At 45.2% G+C, this 12,741-nt stretch overlaps 2 protein-coding genes across 9 annotated transcripts in view; both read left to right on the top strand.

Moving 5' to 3' along the window:
• GLI2 (GLI family zinc finger 2) overlaps positions 1–12,741 on the top strand; it is a 256,865-nt gene that overhangs the window by 95,749 nt on the left and 148,375 nt on the right. The gene's annotated exons all lie outside the window — the stretch shown is intronic.
• Positions 1–12,741, top strand: part of LOC134759578 (uncharacterized) — a 61,498-nt gene that overhangs the window by 33,176 nt on the left and 15,581 nt on the right. Inside the window, exon 1 of the mRNA XM_063712727.1 lies at positions 1–12,741. This exon is cut by the window's left edge and continues 33,176 nt beyond it. Coding sequence (XP_063568797.1) covers positions 1–890 — 890 coding nt within the window. The 3' untranslated portion in view covers positions 891–12,741.

The raw sequence follows: 12,741 nt of genomic DNA, 5'->3' as shown, positions 1-12,741 counted from the left end.
TGACTCTCTCTGCCTCATTTCTCTGGTTCTCTCTGTCCTTCTCTGACTTTGTTATTGTCTCTCTCACTGTTTCTTTGTCTGTCCCTCTCCTCTCTGTCATTCTGTTTCTCTCACTTCGTCCCTGTCCTGGATCTTTCTGTGTCTCTGCATCTTCTGTCTCTGTGTCCTGGTTTTACTCTGCCTCCATATCTCTCTCTGTCTCTTTTTGTTGCCTGTTTTGTCTCTTTGTTTTCCTGTCATTCTGTTTCCCTCATTTGGTCCTCGGTTTCAGCTCTGCCTGTCTCTCTCTCTGTTTCTGTCATTCTCTCTCTTTCTGTGTCATTCTCCATGTTTGTCTCTCTGTTCCCTTTCCTTGTCTGTCTCTGCACACCAAGGTTGCTCCCAGCTGGGAGGTTGGCCCTGTCCCGATGCCTGGCCCTTCTTCTGCCAAAGGCATCTTGGAAAGACTTGAAGTTATTCCGGTGCATTCAGTCCAGCGCTTGATAATTGTACTAACCTGGCAATTGGCAATTGCTCCTCCCAAAGAAAACCCTCACAGTGGAGGGTCCTCTGCTGTGGGCACCAGGCCTCCTTGGAGGTTACAGGGCTCACAGTGTGGGGACAGGTTGTCCAGGGGCAGCTGGAGCATCCACTGGGATGCTGATGCCAGGCCAGAGGGCCCCTGTGTTTTCCTGAGTGACAGGCCACAAGCAGGACAGCTCACACCCAGGAAAATAAAAGCCAGGCTCAGAGTACTTGATTCCTTGTTATGGTTGGGGATAGTCAGTAAAATAGTAGATTCCATTTTGAGAGTAGTGTCAGTGCTCTGGGCCTGTGAAGGGAGCTTTGTGTGTGCTATCTCTGGTTGTCACACAGCTCCCGGTGGTGCAGGTTATTGTCCCAGTCTGTAGGAAGGGAGGCGCCTCCTGGTCTGGTGGCTGGGAGCGTGGCTTTAAATCCAGCTCTGATTCTTACCAACTCACCCAACTCTCCAGGCCTCAGTTTCTGCATTTGTCCATGGGTTGTTGTGAGGATTCAGTGAGGTCATGCTCACAAAGTACCTGTGTGGAGTAAGGATGAAATCAATGGCACTAGTGACAGGGCTGTCTCAAAGATTATCACTTAGTCTCAGGGGCTGGAGTGCCAGTGGGATTACCTACGCTGGGCTGTGTCTGCTGCCCACCCATCGCTTCCCATATGGGGCACCACAAGGCGGGGTGATTCTTGGTTTGTTCTTTCAATCAGCAATAAACACCAGGTACACAGCATGGTACTTGCTTGGTGGAGAGGAATCAGCGTGGATTGGGGCCCCAGTCCCTGCCCACCTGGCACAGGGTGCACCATCTGGTCCCACAAGGAGTCAGAGCCCCGGCCACTGAGCACTTCGTCTCCATGTCTTAAGCGCTTGTCGGTCTTGAATGTGCACCCTGGCTGCCCCTGGCAAGTGCTGGGGCTTATACCCAGGAGACCTGGGGTCAACATCTTGAAAATGAAGTACCCAGAACCCCATCACCCTACCCCACAGACCCAGAATTTTAGACAGATGGCAGAGAGAAGAAAGAAGGCTCTAGGAAGGGTTGCAGAGGCTGCCTGAGGCAGGGGGTGGCACCAGGCTGACCCGGGCAGCAGGGCCTGGGGCTGAGGCCCAGGCTGTGCCCCTTCCTGATGTGGCCTGAGCCTGGGCATGGGTCAGTCATCCCTGTGTGGCGGAGAACTCTAAACCTCGCTTGCTTCTCCTCTAGGCACACTCGGGCCCTTGTAAGGGAACAATATGTCCCTCTCCCAGCCCCAGCCCAGGGCTGAGCAGACCTCAGGCCCATTGGGACTGCTGCTTCTGCCCGGGGTGAGGCTGGCTGTGACTCTTTTGGAGTGTGTTCGGGCAATGAGAAAATCTGTGACTTTCTCCTTTGAGAAGAGACAAAGCTGGGCTGGAAGGTAGCTGTTTCCCTGCAGGCTGTGTGATGGGCAGGTCACTTCACTCCCTGAGCCTCAGGCCATGGAGTCTTCAAGAGGACGGGTGGGCTGTTAGGTGGCAACAGACCAGGGAAGGGCTGGTCCTCCACAGGGCAGCAGCAGGTGGCTCAGGGGCTCTGCTAGTCTCTTTCCTCTCTGAGACCCTTCCTCAGCCAGGTGCTGGCCAAGAACAGCTGGAAAGGACCTTCCTGCCTGAAGGATGGGGTGTACTAGGGTGTGCTCAGGGACCAGGTCAGACATGGAGACTTGGGGCCTGGAGCCAGGGACATGGCTGCCCATGGCCTCTTACCAGCCTGGATTGCTCTGGGACTTGTCCTCTCCCAGCCCACCTCCTGGCCTCCTTCATTTTCTTCTTCTCGCCTTTGCCTTTCTCTCTGTCCCCCTCCTGCATTTCCTTTCCCTGCCCTAGCTCCTTTTCTTTCCTCCTCGGCTTGTGCCTAAGGCCTCCAGGGCCTATGAGATGGTGTTTACCTGTTGCGGATTCTCAGGGCCAGAGGCAGTATAGCTGGGGGCCTGGCATTTGGCGAGGGTTCCTAAGGGCTGTGAACCCCAGGAACATTCCCCCTGCAGAGGGCAGCCTGCTCCCTCCCTGAGCTAGGTGAGGGTCTGCAATGGGGCCAGAACATGGGATCTATACCAAGTTCTGGGAATCAGCTCAACAGGCCTGGGCCTGCCTCTTACATCTCTGTGCCCTGGCTGTGTGACCCTGGGCAAGGCACTGCACCTCTCTGAGACCTGTTTCCCCATCTAGAGCACCCAAAGAATCAGGCTGCCTTTGCAGGGCTGTCATGATTGGAGGCGTCATCCCCCAACCTTGGATGAGCAGACCCCTCAAATGTGCAGCTACCCACAGAGATTTTGGCTCTCCATGGACTTTGGTGTTCAGACATCACAACAGCCACCTCCCACCACCGAGGTCAGCTCCTGCCACGCTTCTGGTCATCAACAGGACTGCCAAGACTCCTGGGCTGGGAGCATCCTTTAGCTCCCCAAACCTGCTAACTGGCAGGAAACATGGAGGCCATTTAGGGACATTCAGCATTTGAACTTAAGATTTGTTTTCAGTAGAACCCACAAGCCCAGTTTTAAAATTCAGCTGGAAACCAATCCGCAAGCCTTCAAAGTCATCTTAGTGCAGTTCTTAAACTTGCAAAGTAACACCTAGTGGGTCTGTCATTGGCTTGTCTGGCTCAGCTGAAGTCAGAGCTCACAGCACACTGGCCTAACTCTCAGTCTGGCTTCAAAGTAACCTGTGATGCTGCTGCACAGCTCTGGGGGTGCTCAGTCCCCCCCACCCCAGCCACATCATCTTGCTCAGCATCCTCTGCACAATGTACAAAAATGTTTTCAAATGCAGGTTTTAGCATGATTCAGGTATGGTGAGGCCAGTAGAGCAGGGGAGAGTTGCCATTGAAAAGATGATTTGTTATTCACACTTCCCAGCGGGGGGACACCCCACACCATACAGGACTACTTGGGGAAGCATCAGGGTCAGTCAGTGAGGGATCGAGGGGAGAGCATGGGAAGGAGGTTTCATTGGTTTTTGTGGAAGGGCTGGCAAGGCAGGGCCAGAAGCTTAGGGTTGGCCGGTTTGAATGATTCTAGCAGTCTCTGGGCCATAGGGGCCATCGCTTTTTGTCTGAGGCCTGGCCCTGGGGTGTTAGAGCAGAGGCATCCGGCCTCCCAGAGTGTAGAGCCAGGTAGAGGAGATGGTTTGGAGTACGGACTCTGGATCAGTTGGTTTGCACATGAAAAGGCTCACTCCTAGGTGAGTGCTTTGCTGTCACTCAGCCAGCCTTGGGAGGGGCTGCCTTCCGTCAGTCATCGAAGCCCCAGATGTGAGAGCATCAGAAACACAGAAAACAAGAAAGTAGAGTTAATACCAATCATCAGGAGCTGTGAGATGGGGTCTGGGTTCTTGCAGACCCCTTTGCTCACAGACCTTTTCCTGGATTTCTTTTGCACCCGGTTTCAGATGCCTGTGTCCCCCTGCAGTGATGGCTACCGTGTCATCCAAGTCATCACTAACTTTCTGTGGGGGTTTATGCACAAGGCATGATCCTGGTGTTGTTCTGGTTCCAAGGCCGAGAGGTCGTGTGTAAGGACCTTCTGGTGTACTCCTCATGTGGCATTTTAGGGGCTCTGCACCCCAGGTTCTCTGGGCAAAACCCACATGGGTCCTCACTCTTTCCACTGTTTTCCACTGTTTGCGTGTGACATTTGGGTGGAGTTGTGACCAGCCAGCCTTATAATTTTTGGAGCAAACATTACTATTTTGATAAATTGACTGGTTTTTGACAAACACACCAAGCTGAAAAAAACACAATCTCTCTGAGGGAAAGAAAGTGATCATCAAACAGTGAAGACCAGGATTTGGGGGTGGTACGGGTGGGGCCAATGGTCTTTTAGTGGCATTGCTGTGCTGATTTGATAGTACAATGAAACTGAGGCAGGGAAAGAAGCTTAGGCAGTTCCCCACAGAGCTGCCCACAGAGCTGCCCAGGAGCTGAGCCTAACCAATACCAGGCTTTGGTGGGAGTTGATCAGATGTAGCCTTAGGGAAGGTTGGCTCCCGTTGTTGCTCAGGTGAGGCGTCAGTCCTCCCAGGCCCCAGCCGGTCACAGGCACCAGACTGTTTTTTTTTTTTTTTTGAGACAGAGTCTCACTCTGTCACCCAGGCTAGAGTACAGTGGCACGATCTCGGCTTAGTGCAACCTCCGTCTCCTGGGTTCCAGAGATTGTCCCGCCTCAGCCTCCTGAGTAGCTAGGATTACAGGCGCCCACCACCACACCTGGCTAATGTTTGTATTTTTAGAAAAGATGGGGTTTCACCATGTTGACCAGGCTAGTCTCGAACTCCTGACCTCAGGTGATCCGCCCACCTCAGCTTCCCAAAGTGCTGAGATTACAGGTGTGAGCCACCGCGTCAGCCCAGACTATCTGTTTTGACCTTACATGTAACTTTGCTCTGGAAGTATCTTACCTTGGCGTGTCTGGTCTTTGGAGAACACAAATATGCACAGAAAGAGATGTGTGTGTGTGTTTGTGTGTGTGTATGTGTGTGTTTGTGTGTGTGTATACATATATATTTAAATATTTAATATTTTAACCGCACCAAAAAGATGTAACCAATACATGTACCTCCATGCAGCTTAACTTTTTCTGCTGTTTTTAGTCTGTAGCATGTCAAGGTGGGGGATGTTCTGCCCTGGGTGCAGACAGGAAGGAGTGTGCACTGTTTATAGAGAATTCAAAAGCAATAATCAAACTGGCTAACAGTTTACTATATATTATTACTATGTCCTGGCAATTTTAACCTATGTCAGTGATAACGCAGCCCCGACTGGGGTAGTCTGATCCCATGGCCCCCCCATCCAGGCTGTTAAACCCTGATTTAAACCCCTATCTATTGCTGTTCCTTGATTCCATCACCCTCTTCTATCTCCTGCCCCCCAGGAGTAGCGTCAGACCAGAGAATGTTGTGTTTATCATCCCTCTGGCATATTTCCCCGTTTTTACTTTATATGTAAATGCCCATACATGGTGTGTTTCAAAAGTTGATTAAGATGTTATCTTATTATGTGTGTGTACATGTATATATTTTTTTCTGTGCACAAGATTATGTTTTTGAGATGTATTCATGTCGTTACCTGAAGCTCTGATTTGCTCATTGAAAGCTCCGTAGACGCCACGATAAATGAATATTCCACAGCCGATTTCTCTCCTCTCCTGTTGAGGTAATTTACATTGTTTACACTTTTTTATTGTTGCAGACATCGTTGCCATGGGTGGCACACCTCCCCTTGTGTCCCTGTGGGAGAACTTTCTTCCCAGCAGGGGTTTATAAAATCAATTTCGTGGGAAACAGCATTTAAAAAGATGAAATAGAAAATATCACACGACATTGCAAGTAGTAAAGTTTTGTCAGACTGTTTTATTTGTGTGTGTGTGCCTCTGTATGTGCATGGACACCTGCAGGACATTGCAACACAACATGTGTTTCTTTCTCTGTACCACGCTGCTCATTTAGAAGCCCAAGCCCTAGTGGAAGGGTAGATGTGCTGGGCTGTTGGGTGTACACACTTTTAGCTTTGTTAGATATTGCCAAATTGCTCTCCAAAGTGGCTGCATAGTTTCTTCAGCCTCGCTTTTCATGAAACGGTTGATAATATTAGACTTGAATTTTTTCCAGTCTAATAGTGAATGATCTTAGTTTCATTTGCATTCTGTTCCTTTGCAATGTATTGGACATTTGGGCTTCTTCTCCCTGATTTGCCTATCCATCTCCTTTGCTCAGCTTTTTACTGGGTTGCTGTGTTTTTCTGAAAATACTTTTAAGATATACTAATCTTAAAAATCTTAATCTTGTTTAGACATGTTATAAATAATTTCTCAGTCTTCTATTGGCCATTATCTTTGGGTATGGCATGGTTTATTGAGACAACAGTTGTACATTTTAACACAGTCAAGTGTATGATTCTTTTCTTTTGTGGCTTGTATTTGTATTTTAGGAAGTTCTTTCTGTCCTTGAGGTCATACAGCTATTCTCCTGTTCTAAAATTTAAAAAATTGTGCGTTTACATGTAGCTTTTAAATCTAGCTGAGATTGTTTTGTCTTTGACATTATGTAGAGATCAAATTTGTTTTACTTTATCTGTGTGAATAATCGTCTCAGTAGCAATTATTCTATTTCTTAATTTTTAATGACTTTATAAATGCAAAAACTGTCACATGTCAATTTTCCTTGCATATGTAGCTCTGTTTCCGGGCTCCCTACTTTGTTCCTTTGGTCTATTAGTTTCTTCTGGTGCCATCTCACATTGTCTTAGGTCTGACAGCTTTGTATTAAGCATGGTACGGAAAATCCCCTCATGTGTTCCTCTTTCAAACGGTCTTGGCTCTTTTTCTGCCCTTGTTCTACCGTGAGAACTTTAGGATTAGCTTGTTAGAGTCCTGAAAATCCCTGTTGGGGTTTTGATTAGAATTATTTGTGAATGAATTTGGAGAAGATTGCCATCTTTGTCATTTTGCATTTTCCCACGCATGATCACGGTCTTTCTCCCTATACTTATTGGTTATTTTGTATCTTTTTGTTTTATCATTTGTACCATAAGGGTCTTACACATTTTTTGTTACATTTATTCATAAGTATCCTGAAGTTTTCTTTGCTGCTGTAAATGTTTTATATATATATAATATACACACACATATAAATATGTTTAAAAATTACAGTTTCTAGTTCATTATTGCTGGCATCTAGGCATGTAGTTAAATTTTATATATTGATCGTATTTCTAGCAATCTTGCTGATCTTTTACTAGTTTTAAATGTGTCCCTACAAATTTTATAGACATTTTATTTAATCTTGTCATTTACAAATTGTGATAGCTTTTTCCTTTCTTTCTGATTTTTCTCTCTTTAGTTATTTTTTGCATCTTACTATGCTGTCTAGATTAGCACTGTCTAATAAAAATATAATGTGAACCACATTTAATTTTAAAATTTCTGGTAGCCACATTATCTTAGTCCACTTTGTGTTGCTATAACAGAATATCATAGACTGGGAAATTTATAAAGAAAAGTCATTTACACTCATGCACCCCATAACAATATTTTGGACAATCATGAACTGCATGTAGGACAGTGGTCCCATAAGAGTATAATCCCATGTTTTTACTGTACCTTTTCTAGGTTTAGATATGTTTAGATATACAAATCCTTACCATTGTGTTACAGTTGCCTTCAATATTCCCTATAGTAACCTGCTGTAGCCCAGGGTCAATAGGTTCCAGGAAGAACCTATATCATATAGCCTGGGTGTGTAGTAGGCTATACATTTAGTGATGCACCTAGTGATGCCTTTCTCAGAACATATCCCTGTCATTAAGTGGTACAGGACTGTATTTCTCACAGTTCTGGAGGCTGGGAAGTCCAAGGTTGAGGAACCTGCATCTGGCAAAGGCCTTCTTGCTGTGTCATTCCATCAGCAGTGAGACTGGCCTATAAATTTCCATTCTTCTCCTTATTTAGTTGAATTTTCAACTAAATTAACCTCATAACATGTCCTAAGGAATGCTCCCCTTTCCAATATTCAAATATTTGCATACCATATGGATTATCTTCAAATATTTTAATATATTTGTATATGTTCATATTTGTATATGTCAACGATATGTTAAGGATTGTTGTCAAATATTTGTACGTTACAAAGTTTGGAAAAACCCAAACTACCAAACCTCAGCCTGGGTTTGTTGGTTTCTTAACGTTTTTAAAAAAATTACTAATTAAGTTTATTTAATGGTTAGAGGTAATTCCAGTTTTCTATTTCTTTGTGTCATCTTTCATTCAACCAATCAATCTACCTCTGTCTTCAGGAATGTGTTCATTTTTCTTGTTTTTAAATTTAGCAGCAGTGTTTATAACTATATTCCCTTTTTCATTTTCTATGTTGTTTATTTGTCCCTTCCCTGTTTCTTGGTTAGTCTTCACAGAGTTTTATTATTTATTTATTTATTTATTTTTTTGAGATGGAGTCTCACTCTTGTCACTAAGGCTGGAGTGCAGTGGCATGATCTCAGCTCACTGCACCCTCCGCCTCCCAGGTTCAAGAGATTCTCCCTCCTCAGCCACCCGAGTAGCTGGGATTACAGGCGTGCGCCACCATGCCCAGCTAATTTTTGTCTTTTTAGTAGAGATGCAGTTTCATCATGTTGGCCAGGCTGGTCATGAACTCTGGACCTCAAGTAATCCACCTGCCTTAGCCTCCCAAAGTGCTGGGATTACAGGAGTGAGCCACCGCACCCAGCCTTTTCACAGAGTTTTATTAATCCTTGCAAATGTCTAATTCAGGAGTTGGTTGATTCTCTTCCTCATTTCTTTGTTTTCTCTCTTACTGGTTTCTTTTAGTATGTCATTATATCATTTCCTTTCTTTCTTAGGTGTGCTTTGACATTATTTTCCCAATTTCTTGAATTGGGCACCTATGTGATTGATTTTTAGCCTTCCTACTTTTCTACTTTTCTTGATATAAACATATCTCTAAGTTATGCTTCAGTTACATCCCACACATTCTGAAACATAGCAATTTTATTAAATTTGAAGCCTTAGAATCCATGTCTTTGTACAGTTTTGAAAAATTTCCACCAACCATCTCTTCAAATTATGCCTTTCCCCTCTTCTCTGCATTCTCTCTTTCTGGAACTTTCTTATTCTATCTTCCATGTCTTGGCACCTTGTTTTTATATTATCCATCTTTCTGTTACACATTTTCTAATCCTCTCTCAAGCTGACTTTGGTAATTTTCTTTGTGGTATCTGATGACTCTTGCATGTGTGTATGTGTGTGTGTGTGTGTGTGCATGAACATGTGTGCATGTGCACTTTGTAATTTCAGATAATGAGTGGAGATTTATTTGACGGAAACTTATGCAGCATGAGTTGAGGCTGTCCCTCCAAAGTGCTTTTCTGTGTGACGACCAGGTTCTTCAGGAGTAGCACCGATGTGAGATCAATTTTGTATTCTTTTCATAGCTTAGGGGTCCTGGACCACATGGGGACTATAAATTTGAACTATCACTCAGCGAGAAGGCAAGCATGTGGCTACAAATACTCAGAAGATACTTTTTCAGCTCCTCTGCCCATTTCCCAGCAGAGGCGTGAGAAGCCAAGCATCTTGGTATGTCCCTGTGCTGGTGGGCATTGAAGGGTGTCCAGCCTGTTACTAGAGATGCAGCGATCCCATGGCCTTGACTGCATATGGGGGTCTTGGATCTCCCTTCTCATTTCTCCCAGACTGCAGGCCTCCTGTCCTCTCACTGCATGGTCGTTAAAAAGAGACCCACTAGGTTACTGAGGCCAACACCCACTCCTGGGCTGCTTAGCCTCAGCTCTCTCTCTGTTCTTTGGGGTCCCTTTGTTACCTGGCCCCAGGTGGCCTCTTTTCTTGCCAGCTGAAATGTGCATCTAAACAAATGTTCATTCTTTTTATTGAGCTGGAAGGCCTTCAGTTTACCTTGTTGATCATATGGCTGAAACTCGAAGTCACTACGCTGTTGTTTTTCCTATGCAAAATTAAAGGTAGAAAATGAAGTTGATGGAGAAAGAAACACACATTTTGAGAAAGAACTGTGTAATTATTATCCACTCCATGCAAAAGACCCATGAAGTGGTCAGTTTTCAGAGGAGGAAATCCTTGGCATCTGCCTTATTCCAAAATCCACTGGCTAAGTCACTCACCACCTAAGCCCTCTTGGACGAGGACCAAGGCTTGTACGCTGCATACTAAGGCACAATGTGAGGGATTCTACAGAGGGCCTAGTGAAGAGAGAGGAGAGGGCCCATTTCATCTCACTTTGCCTAGGGCCATCCTCCACGCTGCTGTGCTGTGTGATCTCTGCAGGACACTTGACCATTTTGTGAGCACATCCTTATCAGTGAACTACTATTTTTGTAATGGCAGTTCCCCCCAGACACTGAATCCACAAGCTTAAGGTAAACTTAAGTCAAGAGTGATGACTTCTTGACTCTTCTAGATTTTCTGTCTTCATTCATTTCAACAATATTTACCGAGGGTCTTCTGTGTGCCCAGCACTGTCCTGGGCACTGTTTAAAACATTTCTTCATTGCCTCCAGTATGTCAGGTGCTGGGAGGACAGAGGAGAGCTGGACTTGCTTCCTAGCCTACTCAGAGTATGGTGGGGGAGAGTCCTGTCCCTAGATTCCAGTGCAGAGCAGAATGCATGGGCCAGCTGGGGTCTCTGGTTCCCCAGTTGGGAGGAAGACCCATGGCAAGCCAGTCTGGAGGGGGTGTGTGTGTCTGTGTGTGTGTGTGTGTGTGTGTGTGTTGTGTGTGTGTGTTGTGTGTGTGGTGCTGCTGCTAGGCTCTGAGAAAGATAAATGAAGGCCCTTCTCCTTCACTCCAGTTCACTTTTGGATGAACTATCGGAGGTATTTGGCTTTTGGTAAGTTTTTTTTTATTTTATTATTTTAGCTAGAGTAATTTACATGATTCAAACTCAATAGTTACATATTTGTCAACTCAAAAAAAAAAAAAACAGACTTCTTTGCTTAAAGTTGATGAGATTGAAACCAAAAAATATTCAAGAGTTACTAAAGGTTATGTGGTGAAAAATCTCCCTCTCAGCCAGCCCCCTGGTTTCCCTCCCTGGAGACAACCAATGTTCCCTGCCTCTCACATATCCTTTGCAAGAGATTCTAGATGTGTATGCATAAATAAAATGTTATTTGTGAATATTTATATATGTGTGCTTATCTATAAATTTACACACATACACACATATATGTTTTTTAATGCAATTGTCAGCATCTTGCTTTTTTTGCATGACAATGTATCTTGGAAATTGGTCCATATCAGGCCTGAAGCACTTCTTCATTTGTTTGTGTGGCTGTTTGGTATTCCATTATATGGACAGACTGTAATTTATTTAACGAGTCCCCCTCTGATGGATATTTAGATTTCCAGTCTTCCGCTATTTTCAAACAATGCCATGAGAAATCATCTTGCCAAGGGGCGTCCCACATTTTAGAGCATGTTTGTGGGATGCAAGATGTAGCTTACAGGGAGCTCCTGGCATGCTGATGTGAGAACTGACCCTCCATAGCAAGGCTGCCCCACGTAGCGTGGGCTGGCCTGGCCTCCAAGCTTCCTGTGGGCTAAACCTATAGTTACAAGAATTTTCCTAAGCCCCTCAGCCACAGATGTGCAATGTGTAGTTTCTGAATGAGTGAATGAAAATACTTACACTTCAGAGAAATTACCCTTAGCAGAAGGCATAGGACATAGTTTTATTTGTTAGACTTACAGACCATCTGCCTGTGAATTCAAATAATAGTTTTCTTGTTGTTTTTGAAATGAATACATTCCATGAGAGCTGCTTACTCAGACCTTCAGTGGCCCAGCTGGAATTCTGGTTGGGGAATCATTCCCTGGGTTGTACAAGTTGGTGCACCAGATTAAAGATAATGTCATTTATGATGACACTAAAATAATGTGAGCATCACATTTGGTAGAGACTTTGTTTTTGACATAACCCAAAATAAGACCTTATCTGCTGTGTGCACTGGAAGGCACCCTTCAATAAAGGCCTCATTTTCCTTTTAATATTCCAGAATGCAGTGGGAGTGAATGAATGCTGGCAGCCAGCCTTTACAGAGCCACCTCCCCACCAAGATGCTCCCATTTAGTCCTCCCAACCCTGTTGTTACCGCCACTTTGCAGACACCTGTGGCTCAGGCAGTGAAGTCACTTTCCCAAGATCCTATAGGCAGGATCCATACCAGGCTTCCAGCCCCAAAGTAGTGCTGTTCGGAGCTGAGGCCATCACTGTGGCTACCCAGGCACACTTAGAACTTAGACATCGGGACAAAATCTGTCTATACTTACACCTGTACCCAGTCTGTGTTTTGGAGTTCACAAAAATAACCTCAAACGAGATTACAAGGGTAACTGAGGTGCCGCTTAAGGACATTATGTCCCCTGTTTCTTCCATGAAAATATTTTGAAAAGGAAAGCAAATACCCGTCTTTGGTTAAGGTCTGTATAGTGGATTGCAGGGCAGCTGGGACTCTGCAGGTTCCACGGGCGTCAGAGGGGCTCTGGAGCAGGGAGGAGTGTGGTTTATTTTTGTTGTTGTTGTTGTTGTTTTGAAACGGAGTCTCTGTCTGTCTCCCAGGCTGGAGTGCAATGGCACGATCTCGACTCACTGCAGCCTCTGCCTCCTGGGTTGAAGTGATTCTCCTGTCTCAGTCTCCCAAGTAGCTGGGACTACAG

The sequence above is a fragment of the Pongo abelii genome, chromosome 11 (assembly GCF_028885655.2).
Source record: "Pongo abelii isolate AG06213 chromosome 11, NHGRI_mPonAbe1-v2.0_pri, whole genome shotgun sequence".
NCBI classification, from domain to species: domain Eukaryota; kingdom Metazoa; phylum Chordata; class Mammalia; order Primates; family Hominidae; genus Pongo; species Pongo abelii.
This window is presented reverse-complemented; position numbering and strand designations above follow the sequence as displayed.